The sequence below is a fragment of the Ruditapes philippinarum genome, unplaced genomic scaffold, assembly GCF_026571515.1.
Source record: "Ruditapes philippinarum isolate M1 unplaced genomic scaffold, ASM2657151v2 ctg6281_1_1_1_1, whole genome shotgun sequence".
In the NCBI taxonomy this organism is placed as follows: domain Eukaryota; kingdom Metazoa; phylum Mollusca; class Bivalvia; order Venerida; family Veneridae; genus Ruditapes; species Ruditapes philippinarum.
In genome coordinates, this window is record NW_026861252.1 from 18,492 (window position 1) to 44,886 (window position 26,395).

General features: G+C 34.4%; 1 protein-coding gene across 3 annotated transcripts; it reads right to left on the reverse strand.

Annotated features, from left to right (window-relative positions):
- Window positions 1-8,053: 8,053 nt before the first annotated feature.
- LOC132715041 (uncharacterized) lies at window positions 8,054-25,653 on the reverse strand. 3 transcript variants are annotated; one of them, XM_060698013.1, is made up of 9 exons: window positions 25,512-25,653; window positions 23,122-23,433; window positions 19,798-21,385; window positions 17,311-17,465; window positions 15,722-15,877; window positions 14,256-14,394; window positions 12,271-12,371; window positions 10,090-10,407; window positions 8,054-8,475 (listed from the first exon to the last, which is right to left on the reverse strand). In XM_060698013.1, exons 2-9 carry the CDS (start codon window positions 23,416-23,418, stop codon window positions 8,425-8,427), a joined length of 2,805 nt encoding a protein of 934 aa, XP_060553996.1. In that variant the 5' UTR covers window positions 23,419-23,433; window positions 25,512-25,653; the 3' UTR covers window positions 8,054-8,424. The 3 variants fall into 3 exon arrangements, with proteins under 3 accessions (XP_060553996.1, XP_060553997.1, XP_060553995.1); XM_060698014.1 differs by having other exon boundaries at window positions 25,605-25,638; XM_060698012.1 differs by lacking the exon at window positions 25,512-25,653 and adding an exon at window positions 25,307-25,450.
- Between the last annotated feature and the right edge of the window lie 742 nt (window positions 25,654-26,395).

The window sequence follows — 26,395 nt, forward strand, 5'->3', positions numbered from 1 at the left end:
GGGTGAGGGTCTTACAGAGTCAAGGGTAAGGGTCTTACAGATTCAAGGGTGAGGGTCTAACAGAGTCAAGGATGAGGGTCATACAGAGTCAAGGGTGAGGGTCTTACAGGGTCAAGGGTGGGGGTCTTACAGAGTCAAGGATGAGGGTCTTACAGAGTCAAGGGTGAGGGTCTTACAGAGTCAAGGGGTGGGGTTTTTACGGGGACAAGGATGAGGTTCTTACAGGGTCAAGGGTTGGGTTCTTACAGGGTTATGGGTTGGGTTCTTACAGGATCATGGGTGGAATTCTTACAGGGTCAAGGATGGGGTTCTTACAGGGTCAAGGGTGAGAGTCTTACAGAGTCAAGGGTGGGTTTCTTACAGAGTCAAGGGTTGGGTTCTAACAGAGTGAAAGGTGGGGTTTTTACAGAGTCAAGGATGAGGTTCTTACAGAGTCAAAGGTGGGGTTCTTACAGAGTCAATGGTGGGGTTCTTACAGTCAAGGGTGGGGTTCTTACAGGGTCAAAGATGGGGTTCTTACAGAGTCAAGGGTGGGTTTCTTACAGAGTCAAGGGTGGGGTTCTAACAGAGTCAAGGGTGGGGTTCTTACAGGGTCATGGATGGGGTTCTTAGAGGGTCAAGAGTGGGATTTCTTACAGAGTCAAGCGTGGGGTTCTTACAGGGTCAAGGATGGGGTTCTTAGAGGGTCAAGGGTGGGGTTTCTTACAGGGTCAAGGGTGGGGGTCTTAAAGGGTCAAGGATGGGGTTCTTACAGGGTCAAGGGTGGGATTTCTTACAGAGTCAAGCGTGGGGTTCTTACAGGGTCAAGGATGGGTTTCTTACAGGGTCAAGGGTGAGGGTCTTACAGAGTCAAGCGTGGGGTTCTAACAGAGTCAAGGGTGAGGGTCTTACAGGATCAAGGATGAGAGTCTTACAGCATCAAGGGTGGGGTTCTTACAGAGTCATGGGTGGGGTTTTTACGGGGACAAAGATGAGGTTCTTACAGGGTCAAGGGTTGGGTTCTTACAGGGTTATGGGTTGGGTTCTTACAGGATCATGGGTGGAATTCTTACAGGGTCAAGGATGGGGTTCTTACAGGGTCAAGGGTGAGGGTCTTACAGAGTGAAGGGTGGGTTTCTTACAGAGTCAAGGGTTGGGTTCTAACAGAGTGAAAGGTGGGGTTTTTACAGAGTCAAGGATGAGGTTCTTACAGAGTCAAAGGTTGGGTTCTTACAGAGTCAATGGTGGGGTTCTTACAGAGTCAAGGGTGGGTTTCTTACAGAGTCAAGGGTGGGTTTCTTACAGAGTCAAGGGTGGGTTTCTTACAGAGTCAAGGGTGGGTTTCTAACAGAGTCAAGGGTGGGGTTCTTACAGAGTTAAGGGTGAGGTTCTTACAGGGTCAACAATGGGGTTCTTACCGGGTCAAGGGTAGGGATCTTACAGGGTCAAGGGTGGAGTCTTTTTTTGACATGGTACAGCTAGGTGTTTATCGTAACTAACAAACTAGTTTATGTCTAAATATGTTCACACTTTATATCTGAGGCCCATCAAGGAGAAATTATCAACAATACAGTAAGTACCATGTGTCCAGATAGAAATGAAAGTCATCAGATGTTGATTCAATCAAGATAAAAGCTTGAATGTTTTAACATGATATACAATATTTCAGCAGCAAATGCTGAAGTTTTGGATATCCTATTATTTACTCTGTAAATGATTATAACTTGTAAAAGAGGTCAGGCATTGCTCTCTCGAAGTCCAAATTTTCAACATCAACATTCTTGAAATAGACATTAAAATATGATCGCTTACAAAAGTTGAAATGAATCTAATTTATTCATTATAGACGAATCGTGCATTTAATATAGATAAAAAAAGTGACTGATATTGACAACCACTGAACCTAAAAAAAGAAACTAGATCATGAATTTTTCGGGGCCTTCTGGGTTTGATGATGTTTGGTATTAGTGGTCCCTAACCAGTACAGTCTATCTTTTTTTATTTAAGGAATTAGCATATTTGCATATTATGAACTTACCTGTTTGCATATAATGGGTCATAACTTTGATGTTGCCCCAAATGTTATGTCCAAGTATGACAACAATCATTTAATCAAGAGCAAAGGTATATACAAATTAACCAATAAAATACAAATTCAAGCAAATTACAGAATAATTTGACCTATTCAGGGTTCATAACTCTGTGTTAAAAATTCTAACTGGCAATTATATGTGCATCTCCTTTTCATATTGATGGTTTCCATAAAGTTTCTTTAAAATCCACAAAGCAGTAAATGAGAAATATCATGGAAACATAAGTGTATATAGAGGATATTTGTTTAGTTCAGTGTAAGATCGGAATATATTTCACCAAGTGAGCACCAAAAGGTATATTTCACGAGTGGCGCAGCCACAAGTGAAATATGAACTTTTTGTGTTCACAAGGTGAAATATATTTCAATCTTACACTAAACTAAACAAATTTTCTTTTTATTACATGCAAAGAAACGTTTTAAAAGGACATTAAATCTAATACTGAATGAAAACGCGCCAAATTATAATACAACGTGACGTTAAGTTGGTACCCAGTACTGTGCACGCTGGTATTTCACTGAAACAAGGTAAGGGGCTTAAATTCAAAACAGTGAAATTATCAAAGTGGTAATTTCACTGTTTCAAACAGTGAAATTACCAGTTTTATATCACTGATATATTTCTATAAACCACCGAAAAGCATGTAATAAATCTGTATACATGCTTCAAAACTAATCAGATACCATTACTAATTGATGAGTGGTCTGACTAGGTCGTGCAAATTATATGTGCATCTCTTGTTTGTATTGAATGATCCCACAATTTCTTTAAAGTCCACTAAGTGGTTGCTTAGAAATAGCACAGAAACAAAAACATTACTCAGTTTACCATCATACTGTATTACCAATCAGGGGCCATAACTCTGACTTTAATGCTCTGATCAGGTCATGCAAATGATATAGTCATACCCCCTGATGATATTAAATGTTCTTACAATGATTCACTGAAATCCAGTCAGTAGTTACAGAGAAATGGAGCAAATGAAATATGTATACATAATGCATAAAAAAATCTGGGGCTATAGCTCAGATTTATGTTGTCAAGCTTAGGTAGAGTAGAGCTCCTTTAACATTTGAGCCATGTCATGACAAAACCAACAAAGTCGGTTTGCGACCAGCATGGATCCTGATCAGACTGCGCAGATGCGCAGGCTGGTCTGGATCCATGCTGGTCGCAAACGCACTGTTGGTTTTGTCATGGCGCGCCTCATTTTTTGAATAAAAACAATAAAAAATAAACAGATTTATGAAGAATCATTTTATTTCAATTTCACTAATATCATTTAAAACATTCATTAACAAAACATACTGTAGTTGTAAACATGTATACAGAAATTCTGTGATATATATAAAAACAACAACTAGTGATGGCATATATTATCTTTCTTGATATACAGTCTAACTTGCCCATATGTATGAACCAACTTGTCTTATGCGACCACTGTATTTTTAATTCCCCCCTGATCATTTTCTCTCTCTATCAGTAATGTATTAACAAACTTTTGCCTTATACGACCACTTTAAATTACCCCTGATCATTTTCTCTATATATCTTTTTTGTATTAAGCGACTTTTGCTCAACGTGACCAACGACTGCGAATCAGTCAGCTAATTGAGCTCCATCTTTTCATCAAACAGTCACTTTTACCTGTCAAGTACATTTGAGCCGCGTCACGACAAAACCAACATAATGGGTTTGCGACCAGCATGGATCCAGACCAGCCTGCGCAGTCTGATCAGGATCCATGCTGTTCGCTATCAGTTTCTCTACTTATAAAAGGGTTTGTAAGCGAACAGCATGGATCCTGATCAGACTGCGCGGATGCGCAGGCTGGTCTGGATCCATGCTGGTCGCAAACCCATTATGTTTGTTTTTGTTGTGACGTGGCTCATATATCTTAAACAATGATGACTATGGTACTAGTATTTCAGAGTGTGGGAAATTACAGACAACTTGTCAAAACATGACTGTAGATACATGTATATCTCTTATAACGGAAGTAACACTGGTACTAGAATTTTGGAGAGAAAAAAAATGAAAATTCTGACATTTTTTGCATAAAAAAATTCAATGTTTTCTTTAATTATTGATATTTATTAACTTAAGTCTGCATACCTCCTTGGCTATTAATCTAACAGAACACTGTTACTTATTTAGTGTTTGTCATGCAGTATTATAGCCAGGCTGAAGATAATATACCAGTAAATTGTGCAGCCGGACCAGATTCTTTCATGTTGACAGCTCAATTTTAGTATTTTAATACGGAAATCTCTTATTATTCAGATGGACTGTAAGTTGGGTAAAATCCATAACAAATACTTTTGTGATCAATTTTAGTATCTTAAAATGAAAATCCATTAATTTTTAAATAGACTGTAATTGTTCCAAATTCAAAGCTTGGTAGAATTCATAACAAATACTTTTGTGATAAATTTTAGTATTTTAAAATGGAAATTTAATCTATAAATGGACTGTTCCAGATTTAAAGCTGGGTAAAAATCTGTAACAAATTCAGCTAAATCACCTCACACATGATTATATGATGAACCTTAGGGCTCAGATATAAAATTCTAGGTAAAAAGAAAAGAAAAAAAATGCTGTATTTGCATATACTCTAAGGTATAATATATAAAACAGGTAAAAGCTGGTGTAAAAAAAAACAATAACAAAAAAAGAAACAGACAAGAGAGCCATGATGGCCCTCAATCGCTCACATGAGATACAGTGCTATTTTTCAATGTTAAAGTCAGTAATGAAGTCATTTTTTACCCAAACTGCATAACTTTAAAAAAAAAATGTAGATGTCTGCTATGAAATGCCTTGTGACAAATACCGAAGCTTTTAGCATTGTTATTTCACACAAGAATACTAAATTGAATGTATTTTACAATGTTTGTTTGATCGGGTTTTACGTCACACCAACACTGACACAGAATAGGTCATAAGGCGACTTGTCAGCTTTACTTGTGGAGGAAGACCTCAGATGCCTTTCCGTGCATTATTTCAGGCACAAACGGGCACCTGAGTAGAACCACTGACGTTCTGTAAGCTAGCTGGATAGCTTCCTTACATGAAAGAATCCAAAGTCCCTGTCGTGATTTGAACCCACAGCAGTGAGGGGCAAGTGGTTTGAAGTCAACAACCTTAACCACTTGGCCATGGATGCCCCCGTATTTTGCTATGTAAGTCTATATAAACTAAGTAACCCCTAGGGCAAGAACCAATTTTGATTTTGACCAAGGGGCATAATTTATTTAACTTTTATAGAGCACCACAATCTGATGCAAAATGTCTAAATTCTTTGCATTTAACTTTCATGGTAGACTTTTATGACTTTTTTAAACTGTGGACCCCAGGGCATGTCTGCCATAACTGTTTGAACTTTTGTACAATTCTACCAGGCAATGTTACATGCCAAATATCTAAGCTTTTATCATGGTAGTCTCACTAAAGAAGACTAAAATGTATTCCTCTACACAAGTGTTTATTAACTAAGTGCACCTCCCCCCCCCACCACCACCAGGGTGGGGTCAATTTTGATCAAAGGGGAATGATTTATGTGATTTTTGTTGATCAGAACAGAACAGTTGATGTTACATGCCAAATATCTAAGCTATAGGAATTGTAGTTTCTGAGGAGGTATCTTAAAATATTTTTTACTGTATAAGTCACTATACAAATTAAGTGACCCATTGGGCCAACTTTGACCCAATAGGCCATGATTTATATCACTTTTGTTGAGGACCACAAGGTGTTGCTACATGCCAAATATCTAGGCTCTAGGTATTGTACTTCATTCTTCTTACATTTCACAACTGTTCTGTGTAAACTAAGCCCCTGGTCTGTGCCAATTTTGCAATCAGGCCAAGAAATAATAATAAAAATCTATGACAGCTAAAAACTTATTATCAACATCAATCAAAATGAATAAGGATGAAAAAACATCATATATCAATAGAATTAAATGCACAGTAATTTTTGTATTAATATCCAATTACACATAATAAATTATAAAATAAACCAGTACTTGAATGAATAAATAAATTACAAAAATAATAAACTAATTAACAAATCACTAGCTTATTTAAAACACATCACATGGCTATGATATGAGCCGGGTCACGACAAAACCAACATGATGCGTTTGCGACCAGCATAGATCCAGACCAGCCTGCGCATCCACGCAGCCTGATCAGGATCCATGCTGTTCGCTTACAAACCCTATAACAAGTAGAGAAACTGATAGCAAACAGCATGAATCCTGATCAGACTGCGCGGATGCCCAGGCTGGTCTGGATCCATGCTGGTCGCAAGCCCATTACGTTGGTTTTGTCATGACGCGGCTCATATCTATTATCTTGTCCAGAAGACCTTAACTTTTATAAAACTGCACATTTATAACATTACTTTCTATCGATTAATCCTTGTGTTTATATAAACTATATGCACTGCTGTTGTCAATCAATGAAGTCGTTTCATTTTTTTCTCTAATGAAACAAATTTTCTTTTCTTTTATAAATTCTAAATAAAGATTCTTTGCAGGTTATATGGCCTGGTAGCTCAGGTTATATAATTATGCAAACAGTCATTTATACAGGGGCCATATAACCAGTCAATTTTTTTTCTTCATAACAATGTGATCTAAAAATAACTGGCAAAAAATCTTTTTTAATTACCTCCCAATAATATTTAACTGCTTATTCAAATCTTTATTAAAGCAGCACGCCTCTAGGTTCATTCTAATTTTCATGAACATTTTGAAAATGTATCTGAATGTTTGTTGAATATTGTGAAATAACCAAACTAATCCTTTTTGTTTTTGATGCCCCGCCCCTTTACTGACGCCCCGCCTCTATAGCGTAACACTTACATTTAGTGAATCTTTATGTTATATTTGTATAACGCAAATGACTTCATGTTAAAATAAATGCACAGCCATGCAATACCATTTTTGCGGACTCTCAAAAGCTGCATGGATACGTGATAAATTATATATATATTTAACACATATACAATGAATAGCTTGATTTGTATTGTTGAAATGTTGTAATGGCAATTTACTGACTATAATCAACAAGATTATTTTATGAAAAAATTTCATACAGTCCATCAAACAAATACAAGTAAAATATTTGAGCCGTGTCACGACAAAACCAACATAGTGGGTTTGCGACCAGCATGGATGCAGACCAGCCTGTGCCTCCGCGCAGTCTGAACAGGATCCATGCTGTTCGCTATCAGTTTCTCTACTTGTTATAGGGTTTGTAAGCGAACAGCATGGATCCTGATCAGACTGCGCGGATGCGCAGGCTGGTCTGGATCCATGCTTGTCGCAAACACATTATGATGGTTTAGTCGTGACACGGCTCATTTGATTATTCTATCACAATGAATACAATAATTTAAAAATATTTTTACATAACATAAGGTAAGAAAAACTGGAGTAATGATCGATTAGTGCTGTAACGGGTTACCAACCCCTATAACAAGTAGAGAAACTGATAGCAAACAGCATGGATCCTGATCAGACTGCGCGGATGCACAGACTGGGGCTGCATCCATCTGGGGCACTACTTATTTCGTCTCGGCGTGACTTTATATCAAAAAACCCGTTTACGATAAACCAAAAATTTAACTTATAAAAAAACATTGTTTGGGGAGTTAAAATTCTACAATTTTTGTTGCTTATAAAATATCCCTTAATTGTAAAAAAAAATATTAAAATTTTATAATAATCACTAGAAGTAAAATAATAACATATTGTTAATAATGATATTTTAAAATCAGTAAAAGTGGTTTCCTATAATCATGGGGTACAAAAGTTATTATTTTTACATGCTTTTCGTGTTTATAGAGATATATCATGATTTTTTCACTGTTTTGAATTTAAGCCCTATTTGTTTTAAATAAATACAGCATGCACAAGTACGGGGACGAGAAATTAAAGAATGACGTTTTAAATGCGTCATGTTGTTTTATTTTGGACGTTTTTCATTCAGTATTAGGTTTAATGTCTTTATAAAACGTTTCTTTGCATGTAATAAAAAGAAAATTTGTTTAGTTTAGTGTAAGATTGAAATATATTTCACCTTGTGAACACCAAAAAGTTCATATTTCACTCGTGGCTGCGCCACTCATGAAATATACCTTTTGGTGCGCGCACGGTGAAATATATTCCGATTTTACATTGAACTAAACAAATATCCTCTATATTGTACCTCAAGATAAGAAGGGATTTACCAAGTTCCTGAGTTTCTCTATGCAGAACAATTGTGCTGCTAAAAATAGATCACTTAGAATGCTAAAAATAGATCACATGTGTTGCTAAAAATAGATTAATCCTGTAACAATGTTAATCTCTATGTGCAGCTGACTGGCGACAAACTGGGCATATTGCGTTTCTCTGAAATATAAAAAATATTTATTAGTCAAATTTTTTAATCAAACTGTGAGGTAAAGTGGTAAAGATATTATATTAGCTGCGAAACTTATTTTCTTAACTTTGAAAAAAACAGAAAAACAAAATTTCTCTGAAATAACTGTATGAAATGAAATTCTTTAGAGTGTATGGCACATGCACAAAATTAATGCTAAATGGTTAAGAACTGTACTTTTAAAAGCAGCACTATATTTTGTTCGAGAACATTTTATTTGGTTGTTTGCTTGATTGGGTTTTACGTGACACTGACACATACAGGTCATATGGCGACGTTCCAGCTTTACTGGTGGAGGAAGACCTCAGGTGATACTCTGTGTATTATTTCAGGCATGAACGGAACCTGAGTAGAACCACTGACGTTTCGGAAGCTAGCTGAATGGCTTCCTCACATTAAAAGGAATCCAAAGTCCCCCCGTCTTTTAAGAATCTACCATAATACCATGTGAGCAACATAATTTTACTGTTTCAAAAGTTTATGGAAATATTTCATAACATATATATGTTACTTGTAACATCAAACCACTCTCCTGTAATTTGTATGAAATGAAGCATAGCCATGCATTAAACTAAATTTTCAATTTAATTCCTACTTAAAGGAACTCCACTAATTTGGATTTCAGACATATATCAGCTGAGACACTTAAAGCAGCACGCCTTTAGATTTATGCTTATTGTCGATAAATTTTGAAAATGAAATTAAAATGTATAATATTGTATAGTAACCAAAAGGAAGCAATTTACACTTCTAACCCAGGTTTAATTACCAAATGAGGTAAAAATATGCAAAAAAATGCCATTACTGTGTTAGCAACACAATAGAAGTATAGTTACACATAATGAAAATTCCATTATTTTTCGCCTGATTTGTGTGATAATTTTCAGTGGTACAATGCTTTTCAGTTTTGGGTCATATTGTTCACAATAATTAGAAAAATTATTCTGAAAAAAAAACCTAATTAAGCAAATGATCAAAACTTTTTGCACCCAACTAATTGGTTTAGACCTTCATCAAATGGAACATTAATCTCGAAAAATTAATTCTAGTTCTGACACGTCAAAAAACCTCAGTGGAGTCCGTTTAACATGCAAAGGTACATAGCAAATACAAATTTTAATCATCGCCATCAGTCTGTCAGCCTGCTAAATTATTAACAAACTGATCTAAGTCAGCTGCTGTTAACTTGTGGTTCTTAGGACAGATTTGCACAGTGGCATTTAAGGGGAAAATATTTGTTGGCATAGGGGAAACAGTAAATATTTGGCTGTAAAACGAGCCATGCCATGACAAAACCAACATAATGGGTTTGCCACCAGCATGGATCCAGACTAGCCTGCGCATCCGCGCAGTTTGATCAGGATCCATGCTGTTCACATACCAACCCTATAACAAGTAGAGAAACTGATAGCGAACAGCATGGATCTTGATCAGACTGCGCGGATGCGCAGGCTGGTCTGGATCCCTGCTGGTCGCAAATCCATTATGCTGGGTTTTGTCATGGCGCGACTCATTTGTTGGGATAAGGGAAAACAGTAAAATATAGATGACAAAAATTAAGTTGAAAATCATGATTCACTTACTCGAAGCCATTCATCTATACAGTCAACATGATATATATGGCAACATGGTAGAGTTCTCAACTTCTCACCCTCCGTAAACTCACTCAAACACACCAGGCAGTCAGTTTTATTATCATCATTATCACCTGAGCAAGGTGTTTTATATGTATGTATAGGTAACACAGATATATCCCTATCCTCCATTCCTACGCGCCTTACTTCACCGAGGTTTTCCGCTAACTCCCATAATGCCTCATAGTCGCTAAGATCGACGTGATTAGGTATCATCATGTCAGGTGCTCTTGTCATTAGCAACGTAGCTAACAACTGTGGATCACGCTGAAATATCAAAAACAAAAACCTTGTGAAAACCCTCACCAATAATAAATAAAGAATATTATGTTGTAGTAGCTAATTAAGGCTTTGTATTTTGCTAGGAGCAGCAGTGGAAAATTGATATCTCACGAGACCCAAGGTCAAGTGAGATATCAATCATTCAAGGTTGCGAGTAGCAAAATACAAAAATCTGGAAACAAAGTGATCCCTCGGAAGCATTAATCACAACAAAATTACACGAGAATTGCAATCTCGGTTTGATTGAGTCTGTACATGAGGGATAATGAATATGTGCAACATCCCTCACGCCCCCTAGTAGCACCCGCTTGAGCGGTACTCAATTCTCAACACTTAAAAGTGCTGGCATCAAAGATCCCAAGTGACCAGAAAAATATATAACAACACTGAAGTGAAGAACGGGGCAACATTTTACAGCTGCCACACAGCACTTGACACAAAGCCTCAGAAAGCTGCTACATTTATTATATACAGTACCCTATTCGTTTTAAGTAATAAGTATATTTGATATACTCCATTTCTATTATTAATTTCAGAAAATGAAATGTAGCTGTCAAGAAAAAATTTCATGAGGACGAATATGTATTTTTTGCAAAACGGGCCGCGCCTTTAATAATTTTGGTTCCCGTTTCAAAAGGCTAAGTTATACACAGATAAGATCGGACCCAACATCAAAAATTGTCCAGCACCTCCATATATGGTATTGTATTTGTCACTAAGAAAAATACGGAAATTTCTATCCGTTGCAGCATATTTGTGCTTCAAGACTTGCGTGTATTTTAGGCAGAAAATGTATAGGTATCCAGTAATATCAATTATAAGCATGACTAAAGATGACTCATTTTATTGCATACTCTTAAATATGTCTTTCTAACTTACGTTAATGCAGACAAATCTTTGTTACTTGCTTTGAATACTAACAAGTCCACCAAGCTTTCATATGCTGATTTGTCTAACTTACAATAATTCTTACAAGTCGACCCTACTAACATCAATAATATTGGCAATTATAATTGGCAATTTAAAGCAGCACGCCTCCAGATTTATGCTAATTTTCATGAAAATTTGAAAATGTATATAACAGTAGAATATTCAACACAGTATAGGTCATATCACGACGTTCCAGCTTTATTGGTGGAGGAAGACCTCAGGTGCCCTTCCGTGCATTATTTCAGGCACGAACAGGCACCTGAGTAGAACCACTGACGTTCCATAATGCAATTTACACATTATCAATGGCACTTACAGCCTATGTTAATTACTTTTAAGAGGTCAATATATGCAAAAATAGCCCTTACTGCGTTAGTAACGCAGTAGAAATATTGTTATAAATACTGAAAAATTTGGTCATTAATCGCACATAACACGTAAATTTTTACAAGAATTTTGAATCTTTATACCTTTCCTAAAATTTTAGTACATTTTTCTCAGGTTTGATTTTATCAAAATATTTTTGCATTTCTGGAGGCGTGCAGCTTTAAGGCTGACAAATCTTAAATGAGCTGCGTCATGACAAAACCAACATAATGGGTTTGCGACCAGCATGGATCCAGACCAGCATGTGCATCTGCGCAGTCTGATCAGGATCCATGCTGTTCGCTATCAGTTTTTCAAACCGACTCTGCAATTCTTATGTAATTTTGTTGTGATTAATGCTTCCAAGGCATCACTTTGTTTCCAGATTTTTTTTTTCTACTTGTAATAGGGTTGGTAAGCAAACAGCATGGATCCTGATCAGACTGCGCAAATGCGCAGGCTGGTCTTGATCCATGCTGGTCGCAAACACATTATGTTGGTTTTGTCGTGACGTGGCTCAATTATATTTCCTGACAAGTTTATCTGACTTACATTTATGCTGACAAGTCTATCTTCTCCATAATCATCAAGCATTAAGTCCGGATCATTCTGATAGCGATAATAATAATCCTGACTTGGTGGAATGTCATATCCTATAAATAAACATAAATTGGTGGAATGTCATATCCTATAAATAAACATAAATTGCTGGAATGTCATATCCTATAAATAAACATAAATTGCTGGAATGTCATATCCTATAAATAAACATAAATTGCTGGAATGTCATATCATATAAATAAACATAAATTAATGGAATGTCATATCCTATAAATAAACATAAATTGGTGGAATGTCATATCCTATATATAAACATAAATGGTGGAATGTCATATCCTATAAATAAACATAATTGGTGGAATGTCATATCCTATAAATAAACATAAATTGGTGGAATGTCATATCCTATAAATAAACATAAATTGGTGGAATGTCATATCCTATAAATAAACATAAATTGGTGGAATGTCATATCCTATAAATAAACATAAATTGGTGGAATGTCATATCCTATAAATAAACATAAATTGGTGGAATGTCATATCCTATAAATAAACATAAATTGGTGGAATGTCATATCCTATAAATAAACATAAATTGGTGGAATGTCATATCCTATAAATAAACATAAATTGGTGGAATGTCATATCCTATAAATAAACATAAATGGTGGAATGTCATATCCTATATATAAACATAATTGGTGGAATGTCATATCCTATAAATAAATATAAATTGGTGGAATGTCATATCATATAAATAAAAATAATTTGGTGGAATGTCATATCTTATAAATACATGTAAACATAAATGGTGGAATGTCATATCCTATAAATAAACATAAATGGTGGAATGTCATATCCTATTAATAAACATAAATTGGTGGAATGTCATATCCTATAAATAAACATAAATGGTGGAATGTCATATCCTATAAATAAACATAAATGGTGGAATGTCATATCCTATAAATAAACATAAATGGTGGAATGTCATATCCTATAAATAAACAAATATTAATGGAATGTCATATCATATAAATAAACATAAATTGGTGGAATTTTGTATCCTATAAATAAACATAAATGGTGGAATGTCATATCCTATAAATAAACATAAATGGTGGAATGTCATATCCTATAAATAAACAAATATTAATGGAATGTCATATCATATAAATAAACATAAATTGGTGGAATTTTGTATCCTATAAATAAACATAAATGGTGGAATGTCATATCCTATAAATAAACATAAATGGTGGAATGTCATATCCTATAAATAAACATAATTGGTGGAATGTCATATCCTATAAAATAAACATAATTTGGTGTGCAAATTTGTTCGAGAGATTAGGCAATCATTTTCCAAAGTTGTTGAACAATGTTAAAAATATATTAATCTGTTTATTATGGTCATTTACTAAAATAAACACATGTACAGGTAACATTCTATAGATAACACTGTTACAATTCACCACAGCTGTAATTAAAGCTGTCCAGGAAAACATCTTCTATTTACTGACTTATTTCATGTTATTGCCTTTATATCGTTACTAAAGACAGCAAATAAAAAATATTATCATAACAAACAAGTAGGGTAGAACACCTCTAATTTTGTATCAATTAACTTTAATTGCCTTTATCACGATCACAAGGTGTTAAAAGCATGTGTCGCCGGCTGTCATTTATTTAGAACATGCCGATCCGTAGCTTTTATTCTCTTTTTGTGTGTGACTGAAAAGGTGTGATTTTCACTACATTTCTGCTAAAGGGACCAGGGATAAGGTCCGAGAGTTCGAGCGAATGGTGTTCGATTGATCTACGGTAGAACAATATATATTATACAGGAATTTTGCTAGGACTGGGTGGTGGGTTCGAGCGAAGGGAGGTATTCGAGCAATCAGAGTTCGAGCGGACAAATATTAACTGTACGAGGGCACTTGACAACAGGGCACTTGAAGTAAAATAGGTTACCTTCACTGACAGGGAGATTATGGACTGAATCTAAATATCCGAATTCATTGTTGTCCGATCTCTGTTGAAGGGGACGGTCCCATGTGTTCCGACTCCGCACATGACTGTCTACAACATTGTTTGCTGCTCCACCTAGTGTCTGAAATGCAAAAATCAATAAAATATATTATAACATGTTAAAAAGTCCTTAAGTGCACTTTACTCTTTCAAAGGATGTAACAAGGGCAAGTAACTCTTTCAAACCAGGCTACAGTGATGGTATGTAACAAGGGCAAGTAACTCTTTTTTAACATGACACAGTTACAGGATTAAAAAAAAAGGCCTGTGACAGTGATGATATGTATCAAGGGCAAGTATGATGTTACATTTCAAAACAAGATATGGTGACAAGAATCGACAAGGGCAAGTAACTCTTCTATAACATGATACAGTGACAGCATGTAACAAGGGCATGTAACTCCTTCAAAACAAGATTCGGTGAAAATAATGTAAAATTACCATTGTCTTGATTTATCAGAGATTTGGAAGCAATATCTTATCATATTTATTCTTCTACAAATAATCACAGGAACTCTTCCTAACACTCCATAGAGGCCAGTAATATTAGTTGATTTATTAATATATAAAAGTTTCCGATTAAAAATTAAGTTTTTTGAATGACACTATGTAATCCTACTGTGATTACCTGTAGTGTGTAGAGTTTAAAACATAACATATTTTCTCTGTGTGTATTCAAAAGTTGTTTATTTTACTTTTCAAAAGGGACTGTAATTATCAGTGTTTTTGAATATCAAATTTGAGTGAAATATATCTTTAATATCATGTATTACAGACATTATTTTTTTGGATGCTAACTAACTTTTTTCTTATAACCACCAGGTTTAGCCATTTGTCCTAAAATTGTACACAGCTTAGCACAACAATTTGTTTTTGAAATTTGGGAAGCAGATCCAGTACCTTCTAATTAGGAAGTTGGTCCAGGGCCACGTAATTGGGAAGCAGGTCCAGTACCATCTAATTAGGAAGTTGGTCCAGGGCCACATAATTGGGAAATGGGTCCAGGACCATCTTATTTGAAAATACTTTGCAGCGTCATGCCAAGATTGGATTTTTTCTTAAAAGTTTACACATAATCATATTTTGTTCTTTTATCTATTTTCATATTAAAGATAAATGACTCTATTCTCATTTCTTTTGAATGTTTCAATTATGCCTGTTAGTATGCCCCATACATGTACATGTTAATGCTTTTTTTATTCTTTACTTCTAGAATTGGGAAAAAAAATGTCTGTATTTTCAATTCAGAAGTGTCTGTTTACTGGACCCAAAGAAAAAGGAAAAAAATTGCTGATTTGGGAACTTGAGTTTTGAATTCAATTTAAAATGTATGTAATCTTTAAGTAGTTAATGGTCCTTTAACCAGTCAAATTTTGAAGAAAAAAAATTACAGTGAAAGATACACTTACTGGCCCTACTCTCAATGGTCTATTTGTCCAGGTGTGACCATATCTTGTATGTAGAGGTTGAAAGTTTCTACGAGTATTGTTCTGCTCAAAGTTGCCAACAGCAACTCTGTTACCATGGTGATGTCCTATATGTGGATCCGCTTCACTTTCTTCTTCCTGTAATGAAATTGAAATATCAAGCAAGAATATTAGGGATTTTTTTTCTATCTTGAGTGATAAAAAAATGAAGTAGGAATATTACAGGCAGTTTTTTTCTATCTTGCATGACTGAAGGAATGATAGTTTTTCCATGTTGAGTGATTGAAAAACATGCAGTGGGAATAATTATATAGGGTTACTTTCTCTGTAGAGTGATTGAGATATTAGGTAGGAATATTAGGAACTATTTTTTCTACCTTGAGTGATTGAAAAATACCGCAATAATATTAGGTATTACTTTTTTCTATCTTGAGTGATTGAAATACATGTATACAGCAGAATATAAAGGACTATCTTATGAAAAAGTGAAATATTATGTAGGAATACTAGGGACCATATTTTCTACAAGGAATGAAATATACAGTTGAAATATTAAAGACTATTTTCTTTGTTGAGTGAATTTTTTTTCTAGCTTGAGTGATTGAAACAGAAAGTAGGAATATTAGGGACTATCTTTTCTACCTTAAGAGATTTAAATAATTACATAGTAGTAATATTTAAGGACTATTTTCTATCTTGAGCAATTGAAATGTACAGTAGGAATATAATGGACTATTTATATACCGAATGATTGAATTAAAATGTAGGAATATTAGGGACTTCTTATTCCTATCTTGATTGATTTAATTAAAAAGTAGGCTGGAATATTTTGGACTTTATTCTATTTTGTTTGTAATTAATGAGCACATACTATTTTCACAAGAGGAAAAAAATTCACAACAGAGAAATACTTGAGTTGTCAGAGAAAACTAAACAATACATGTCTTACACAATATTTGAAATATACGTACAGTATATATTTTATGTATATTTCAAATATTGTGTAAGACATGTATTGTTTAGTTTTCTCTGTAATATTTTCACTAAATATGCCTGGACTAAAAGAAATCTTTCTCTATATGTGCCTGACATTCAAGTTATGTCACTTAATATGCCAGCATTACTTGTAATATTTCACTAAATGAGCCTGGACTAAAAGTAATCCCTCTAAATGTCCGTGATATTCAAAAAATGTCACTAAATATGCCAGCATTACTTGTAATATTTTCATTAAACATGCCTGGACTAAAAGAAATCTTTTCTCTAAATGTCCCTGACATCCAAGTAATGTCACTAAATATGCCAGAATTACCCGTAATATTTTCACTAAACATGCCTGGACTAAAAGAAATGTGCCTGACATTCAAGTTATGTCACTAAATTTGCCAACATTACCCCTAATATTTTCATTAAACATGCCTGGACTAAAACTAATCTTTTCTCTAAATGTCCCTGACATTCATGTTATGTCACTATATATGCCAGCATTACTTGTAATATTTCACTAAATGAGCCTGGACTAAAAGTAATCTCTCTTAATGTCCCTGACATTCAAACAATGCCAGCATTACCTGTAATCTTCTAGCAAATTCTTCATCCTGTTGTTCTTGGAGTCTTCTAGCATATTCTGCATCATCTAATTGTTCAGAAGGTTGCCTAGCAACACTCCCTCTAGCCACTAAAGAATTCAGCAATGCTGGTTCTGGCTGGACTATTCTTCCTGCATCTATATTAAACATGATTTTATATAATTCATGTATAAGAAATTAACCCGATAACAATGAAAATAACTCAAACCCTGAATTGTGCAAAATGAAATGAGCCGCGTCACGATAAAACCATCATAGTGCGTTTGCGAGCAGCATGGATCCAGACCAGCCTGCGCATCGGCGCAGTCTGATCAGGATCAATGCTGTCCGCTTACCAACTCTATTACAAGTAGAGAAACTGATAGCGAACAGAATGGATCCTGATCTAACTGCGCGGATGCGCAGGCTGGTCTGGATCCATGCTGGTCGCAAACGCACTATGTTGGTTTTGTCGTGATGCAGCTCAAATTTAATATTTTACTAGCAATTTTTACAGATAATCCGTGTATTATTGTAATACCATGCAAAAAGAATTGATGACTTTTTTCCATTTTCCAACATGCAATTATGCATAAATGTAGAAAGTAAAAAGATAAGAATAGGCTGAATTTAAGTTAGCACATAAGTAAAATTACAATAATGTCACTTGGCTTATTAATATCTTATCTGAAATAAGCATTCTTTTCTTTATGCTCTGCCTATATTGTGTTTATTTAATTAGGTTTTACAACGCACCAACACAGTTAAGGTCATATTGGCACCAAACAAGGAAAGATGATTTTGGCTAACATCGGGTGTCAACACCTGGGATCAAAACTACTTCACCTATTGGAGATAAGAGATGCATAGACTAATTCAAAAATTCAAAGTTGCCTCTTATGATCAAGCAGGATAAAAATGGTGCCTGTAAAGGCAACCCCTCAACCACAAAGGGAGCATATATTATGTAATGAAGTATTTGACTGTCCTGTATGTGTAATACGGGAAATAGTGTGAAGTGTGCTAGAAATAGCTTAATATCTGCTTATTTTTTCATTTTTATTATACACCGGGCTCCCTCTTTTGACATCTTGAAAATTTGAGGACTGTTCCAGGGCTTTTCAAGGATTTTAAAAAATTTAAGGACATTTTTTACAAGATTTAATTCAATTACATCTTACACATTGCCCTATGAATATGTTTATGGTAATGTTTTCAACACCATTAAAATGACAACTTTCATTAGTTTCAACATAATACATTGCTGTTAATGAGGGTCAATATAATACATTGCTGTTAATGAGGGTCAATATAATACATTGCTGTTAATGAGGGTCAATATAATACATTGCTGTTAATGAGGGTCAATATAATACATTGCAATGAACTTTGCAATAATGCAGTAGTGTATAGTGAATTAGGGGATCAAGGTGATATTCATACATTTCAAATGAAAGAAAGTGTCATAGTAACCTAAGAATTTGGGGAAATTTATTCATCTGGGAAATTTGTTCATGGTAACTACATGTACATGTAACTGAAAAATTGCTAAGTTTATTCATGCTTACCAATAAGAAAATTGGAAAATACATGTATATTCATTGTATCTAATAAGAAAATTGGGGCATTTGATCACTTGGTCAAGTTAATCAATAAGACAATAAGACCAGTTTTGGTCTATTAAGACATTTTACAAGATACATTTGATTTATACACAATTACCCTAGATCGCTCACCTGACTCATCAGAACAATTACCTACTACTTTTTTATATAAAGGAGTATAAGTTAAACTGTAACATGTGAAATAAATCATTTAAATTTCAATAGTTTCAGATTGTAAAATCTGAAAGTAATCAACATCAATCAAATTGTAATCATAATTACAGACTGAATTTAAGCTGTAATTGATTAATTACAATTAATGTAATTAATTTTGAGCAAGGTAATCAATTACATGATGATTACAGTGTAATCATGTAATCAATTAAAAAATCGATGATTATGATTGATGATTACCCCAGGTCTGTTACCTAGACAAGCATTCTGACCAAATTCATGACAGGTGAGTCAAAAATGTGACCACTAGAGTGTTAACAAGATTTTTCTATTTTTAGCTCCTGTGACCTAGTTTTTCAACCGAGATCCATGTTCAAACTCATCCGAATAATTACCTAGGCAAGCATCCTGACCAAGTTTAATGATAATTGAGTCAAAACAGTGACCACTACAGTGTTAACAAGGTTATTCCATATTTGGGTGGTGTGACCTTGTTTTTCATCCGAGATGACCCATGTTCGAACTCATCTGAGCTATTCCATAGATAAGCATCCTGACAAAGTTTGATGATGAATGATGCAAAAATGTGACAGCTAGAGTATTAACGAACAAGTGTGGATTGACGACGGACATTCAATGATCCTAAAAGCTCACCCTGAGCTAGCTCAGGTGAGCTAAAAAAACTAAAAAGCAGGAAGGGAATGAAACCTACCTTCATCATACGGAATATAGACTGGTTCTCTCTGACTATGTGATGGCTCGCTTGGACAGCTTAAAGTTGGGTATTGCTCATCATTCTGAAGTTGACGTGTTAACCTTGTCGCTGGACTAGCCCTCGCTGGAATAGCCCCGGCTCTATTTCTCTCAACAGCCTGGTTATCTCCTCCCTCGTCTTCTCCCCGAGTTTCTTCCTGATTTTCTACTCTATTTAAAACACGATTTTCGCAGGGAATATAGAAAGTCCTGTTACTCCCTTGAATAGCCTCTTCAGACCGGACATCATACACTGGGGCTATATCGTTCGCCAGACTGTCGTTCAATGTTTGATATTCGTTGGCAGTGATATAGTCAAGGGTTCGATTCTCAATATTCGGATTGTTAGAAATACTGTAATCACGTTCTGCATCAGCATCGTAAGATGTTTCAATGTGACCGTTATGATTTCGCCGTCGACGTTGACGTTCTTCATCTTCTTGATCAAACTGTTGTTGTAACCTCTGTGCCAATAGGTAATCATTGGAGATAGTCGTACCATCACCAAAAAGAATATTAGATGAGAGATTTGATGGCAAACTGTCGCTAAAATGTAACGGACTTGTCATTAATGAGTTTGTCAGTGAAGTAGTGGGCGAATTATTGAAAGACGATACCAGATTATGAGGTGAAGAGCCGGCGCTAGCTGATGCACCGTTCAACTGCATCAAGCTATCCGCAGAACCACTTAACTCATAAGGAACCACGATACTTGTATTCAAACCAGAGTCGGATGATGCTCGGTGAAGGGGTACTGGATTGGCTAACTTAACAACAGTTGTGTTGTCACCGTCTGCAATATTCTTCACAAGCTGCACTGTACCTTTTCCAGGCTGGTCAAGTCTAATATGAGCTATATTTGGATTCCCCCTGTTTTTATCTTTATTCTGACCTTCCCATAGATTATTATGAATATGTTTAACATTAGAGTCTTCATAAAGCTTAAGACTCGTATTACCTTGTCTATTACTATCTTTGTGATGTACCGAATAGAAATCAGTCTCCAGGTCATTACCAATGTCAATGTCTCCACCCTGATCTGAATTATTGGTATTTTTAACATAAATATTGCTGATATTACGGGGATTACACACAGGATCTAAACCGGCTGGTAATGGCATGCGTGCGACGTTTATTAAGGAGTCGCTGCTACTATCGTTTGAACCATGTACGTCCTCATTCTGACTCTTCATCATAGTTTTATTTATATGCTGTTTCCTTTGTTTTGATTGGTTAATAACTTTTCTGTAGGTAGTGTCGGAATTTTTCCCGTCATCGTCATCACTGTATCGCTTCAACTGTAAGCTTGGTTCCCAGCCCGCTGTCTGGTCCCTAGTCCTAAACTGTAGATCACTAGTTTTCTCAACATTACTCGCAACAAATCCATTTCTTTTCTTGGAAGAATTTTTATTTCTGTTTTCTTTATTTCTGTGTGTCTTGGCTCTGGCTCCACCATTGTCAGGGTCATGTTCCTGTTGATGCTGATCATTTCTTGTATCAAACACAGCCAACAGATTTTCTGGAGGACTCTGTGGTCTTAGTACAGGCTTAAATAACAATAAATTAAATCTTCAATAACAGTAAATTATTGCTAAAATAACAAAAAAACACAGCTTACAAAAATAGCAAAACTAACAAAGAAATTTTGCTAAAATTATCAGTACAAAGTCAATAGTACAGTGACTTAACATGTCCATGGCAACAGTATAAAGTCACTAGTACAGTGAAAATGACTTGTCCATGGCAACACTATAAAGTTCTAGCACATTGAAAACTTGTTTTATTATGATTTTAAGCAGAATCTAATAAGCCAGTTTTTTATTTTTATGCATTTTCTTGGATGCATGGGGTAAAGAATTCTGCATCAGTATAGATGTTTTGGGGGAGGGTTATTTTTATGCAGGATTATAAGTCCAGTAAATCCATGATTTTGGAGCAGTAATTGCATTATGCATTGACCTTTTGAAAAACCTAGCTAAACACTGTTTTCCAGTACGTTACAGATTAAGCTCTGGGAAATTGCATCAAATGAAGTACATAACACAATTACATGATATTTCTTTTTTTTCTATCATAATTTTACCATTTACAGTAAGGTGAAAAAATTTGATATGTTATCAATAAAATTATTTAATTATCAATTTTCTTTTTATCATGCAACTGCTAATGGTAACTGCCCGATAACACTTGTCTGATAATTATTTTTGATATCAGGTCAGTAACCTGATATCAAAAATAAGCCCCTCCCATTTTAACGGACTTTTTTTTCAATTGCTTATATTCTCATTTTCATCAGCATGTGAATTCTACAATGCAATCTCATACCCTTACAAGTCTTGAACCAAGAAGTGATATTTATTTATTTATTATTTCGATTTCAATTACGAATAACTTAGATAGCGAATAGTTTTAGCACCAACTAAATGAAGTGACGTCATAATTTATATTGCAAATGACATCATCGATGTTCACGTCATACTATACATGTAATCATAACAATTTACTTTTATAACTTGTAAATGTTTACTTTATTTCGCCGGATTATTATTTCATAAATGAACACATTGTTTCGTTTGAAAAATAAGAAGCATGTTTGTGTAGCTTGTGTTTGATTGCCGATTTGACTTTTCTTTGATTGAAATTATCGTGAACTTTTGAATTTGACAATTCAAGACAAAAATTGCAGTTAAGTTTATGTGATTCTTAGTGGATTTTTGTTTAAAGGTAAGAATTTTATCGTATTAGGCATATATTCTGTTGTATCTTTTATCCGAGTCGAAAGAAAAAATGGCCGCTATTTACAAATTCTAAGTTTCAGGGGCGGAAGAATTTGTTTTCAAGAATTATTTCTTTGAAGAAAAATCCCACTTTTTACGAAATCCGCTATTTAAAAGTACATGTAGATTATTTTGTTATTTTGACAGTTATTATGTGTTACATGATAAATAGAAAAACATGCTACTGTCTTTTGATATCAATTTTATCAGACTCGGCTGATATGGGCAGAAAGGGCTCGGCAATCCTTGCCCTTTCTAGCCCATATCAGCCTCACCTGATAAAATCGATATCAAAAGACAGTAGCATGTTATTCTCTATTAATATAATATTGTAAGTTTTTCAAAAAAATAAATTGTTTATAAAGAAAATCAATAAAATTAAAACAGCCGTAGTGGCATCTTTCATAATAAATACAGATATTTTCTGTGTATTTACTTTATTTTTTGTATGAAATTATTCAAACAATGATATTTAATTAGTTTCTTACAAAGAAATAAACACAAACCTGTTCCCTTCTATTGTCCTGCCATTGTCCAGTAAGCCTCTGTCTATCCTGATTTTCAAAACCAAGCCTCTGCTGATCCTGATGTTCAATTCCCAGTCCCTGGTGATCATGATGTTCAGTATGTGAAACAATTCTATTATTAGCCCTCAAATGTAAATCCATTGTGTTTGTTCTATCAGCTAATGTTTGTTGCTGGGGGGAAATATTGCCCTGCTGGGAGTTAAGGTTCCAACTACCTGTCCCTGATTCAAACAAAGCATCGTCTGATATGTTGTCTAAGTTGAGTGATTGATGCATTCGAACAAACTATATCTGAAAAAAAAACGTTAATGTCCTAATCTTATAATTCTTCTATGCAGCATGATTAAAACATTATTTAAATTATAGTAAAAAAAACTAGAAGGCTTGGAGGTTTTTGTAACAAAAACATACGACTGCCAAAAGTAGAAATGGTATGCTTTTTTTACCAAAAGTCATGGGCATTTCTAAAAATAGACCAGTGACGCATGATGACATCACAGGAACAAGCATGGAAATTACCCGAAAATGTTTAACTATTTGTATTCTGCACTGTCATGATCTTTTGTGCATCTCTTTAGACTAATTTCTGATTATCTAACTCATTTTAATATTGGTACCATTTTTCATTCACATGCATTTCGCTTTTCCTTGAGTCGTGGCTAAGATGTATGTTAACAGTATTGCAAGAAAATATTGGTCATATATCACTGAACTATTTCAAGTTACCTTACAAATTTTGTTTATTAAAGCAGCACGCCTCCAGATTGAATCCAAATTTCATGAAAATTTGAAAATGTATTTAAAAGTATAATATTGTGGAGTTACCAAAAGAATGCAATTTACACATTATCAATGGCACTTTCAACCCATGTTAATTACCATAAAGAGGTCAAAATATGCAGAAATAGCCCTTACTGCGTTAGTAACGCAGTAGAAATATAGTTATAAATACTGAAAAATCTATCATTAATGGCACATAACATGTAAATTAATACCAGAACTTTGAATCTTTATGCTTTTCCTAAAGTCTTAGTACATTTTTCTCAGGTTTGATTTTATCGAAATATTTTTGCTCACCTAAAGGCGTGCAGCTTTAAACACCATTACATGACTAGAGCAGTATCTGGACTAGAGCCTCCTATCATTAGCAATGTAGAATAAGATTTGATTAATTTATTCTGTACTTAAAAGTTCTCAATAAGATCTATAAAAGTTTGTTATCAAACTAAAATGAAACAACAGGGCAACCATTCTGCCTTCAAAAATCTTTTATACATTAACAAAATTGTAGCAGCAATTGCAAATGATATTTTAAATAAGCAATTGTGGTTTTCAAATGAATCCTATTCCCCTTAATTTTGCTTTATAAACAAACATAACTAATTGCAAGAAGACGGAGATACAACAATTTTGTGCAGCGAGGCAGAACAAGCTGGCGACATACACAACTAGGTATGATAATGATCTCTCTTTATAAGTTTCATTTAAACCCTGCCAGCAGTTTGATCTGTGAAAGCCAGACAAGCCTAATTCAAATAGACACAGGGACGGTAAAGGCAAAAACAGTATGTCTCACAAAAAAAATTGTGAAGACATAATAAATAAAAAGGCAACATCAAAATTTAAAAAAAAAACGACATACTGGCCCATACGTCTAGCCATGGAGGTAAATATAATATATAAGATAAGATATAAGAGAAGAAACCGTTAAAATCAGTATCAGCGGAATTGTGTGACCGCAAGTTATCATATGTCGCGAGATTTAAAAAAGACTAATCATTTTTTACTTATAAAAGAACCAACAGTTATTTTTTCTAAAGCATACAAAACAAACTTTTCCACACAAATATTTCTCCAATGAAAATCCATGTCAGCAATGTAAGCCATAATTCACGGATATCGCCAAAGTTTAATGATAGCGTGAAAATCGGAGACTAGCGGGAAAGCCCGATTATCACCAAAGCGCGCAAAGGATTGTGATTCTGAATCGGACTCTCGTCTATTTTCGGAGTTTCCTATCTGTTGTTTGTGGTCTAGCCACTGCCTTCCCAATCATAGCCCCATAAAACTGATTTGTTTTGAACTTTGATTCAACATAAATGTTTGGTATTTAATTTATAACAAAGATTACACAACCACTATAATTATGTCAAAAGGTACAAACTCTAATGAAGCTTTAGTACAGCTAAAATAGGTTCACAAGCGGTCGTTCACAAGTCTACCGACAAATCATCTGAAAGTGAAAAGTAAAATTTGACACGTCCTTTAGTTTTAATTGTCGTTTACGGCTCTTCTTAATTTTCAGGAATGTGACTGATGGACTTCAGTATGGAAATATTGTTCATATAAGAAAAAGCAAACAGATTTACCATAACACTATAATTAGAAATATTTGTCATTGTGAAAATGACAGAATTCCTTGTCAAAATAAAAACAACAATGAAACAGGAAGTAAAGTTTACGTAGAATGGTTATTTCCCGTTTGTTCCGTCCATGTTATCGGTATGTTATCTCACTGAACTATTAGGCCTATCTACTTTCTTGATACTGTTGTAATACCGTCAAGCACGGCTTTTAATTATAAATTGTGATTGTGTACGTTAGTCGCTGAATGGAAGTCTGTATACATTTTGCTTCTTTTATTACAAATAATTTCATCACATTCCGCGCTAAGTACTGCGGTATTCCTCAAATATGAAAGTAAGATTTTTGACGAAAGTGAGCGAAAGTGACTTTTAACGTTTAAATAGAATTTTACAGTGAATTTTCTGTTTGTAGACGTCACGTATATTATTATAGCAATTTATAATATTTATTTTCAAAAAATAATAATTATGATGATTTAATCACCATTTGTTTGCATAATTTCTATACTGTACACAAGTTCTGAGATCTTCCTTTCGCTTACATTGAAAAATACGAAAGCATGGAGTTTAATGTATGTATGTCTGTGACGAAAGTGACTTGTGAAATATGAAATAAAGCGTTGAATTGAAAGTTATACTAATATTGCATTTTTCAGGCGTATATTATTTATTTTCAAAAATAATCATTATGATGATTTTTACCCCATTTTTACATAATTTCTATATACAAGTTCAGCAATTTTCCTTTTGCTCACATAGAAAATACGAAAGTCACTTCTAAAATATCAAATATAGTGTTTAATCGAAATATAGTGTTGAATATCAAATTATTAATTTCTGATAATATATACGTTTACAAACTACAATTCAAGTACATTTTCAATTCA

What these genes read in the sequence shown, in the direction of transcription:
- LOC132715041 (XM_060698013.1), bottom strand. Translation starts at nt 23,418, where the DNA reads ATGCATCAATCACTCAACTTAGACAACATATCAGACGATGCTTTGTTT. An exon ending in AGGACAATAGAAGGGAACAG is followed by an intron (nt 21,386 to 23,121) that starts GTTTGTGTTTAT and finishes TTGTTATTTAAG; the next exon opens with CCTGTACTAAGACCACAGAG. An exon ending in AATTTGCTAGAAGATTACAG is followed by an intron (nt 15,878 to 17,310) that starts GTAATGCTGGCA and finishes ATTTCATTACAG; the next exon opens with GAAGAAGAAAGTGAAGCGGA.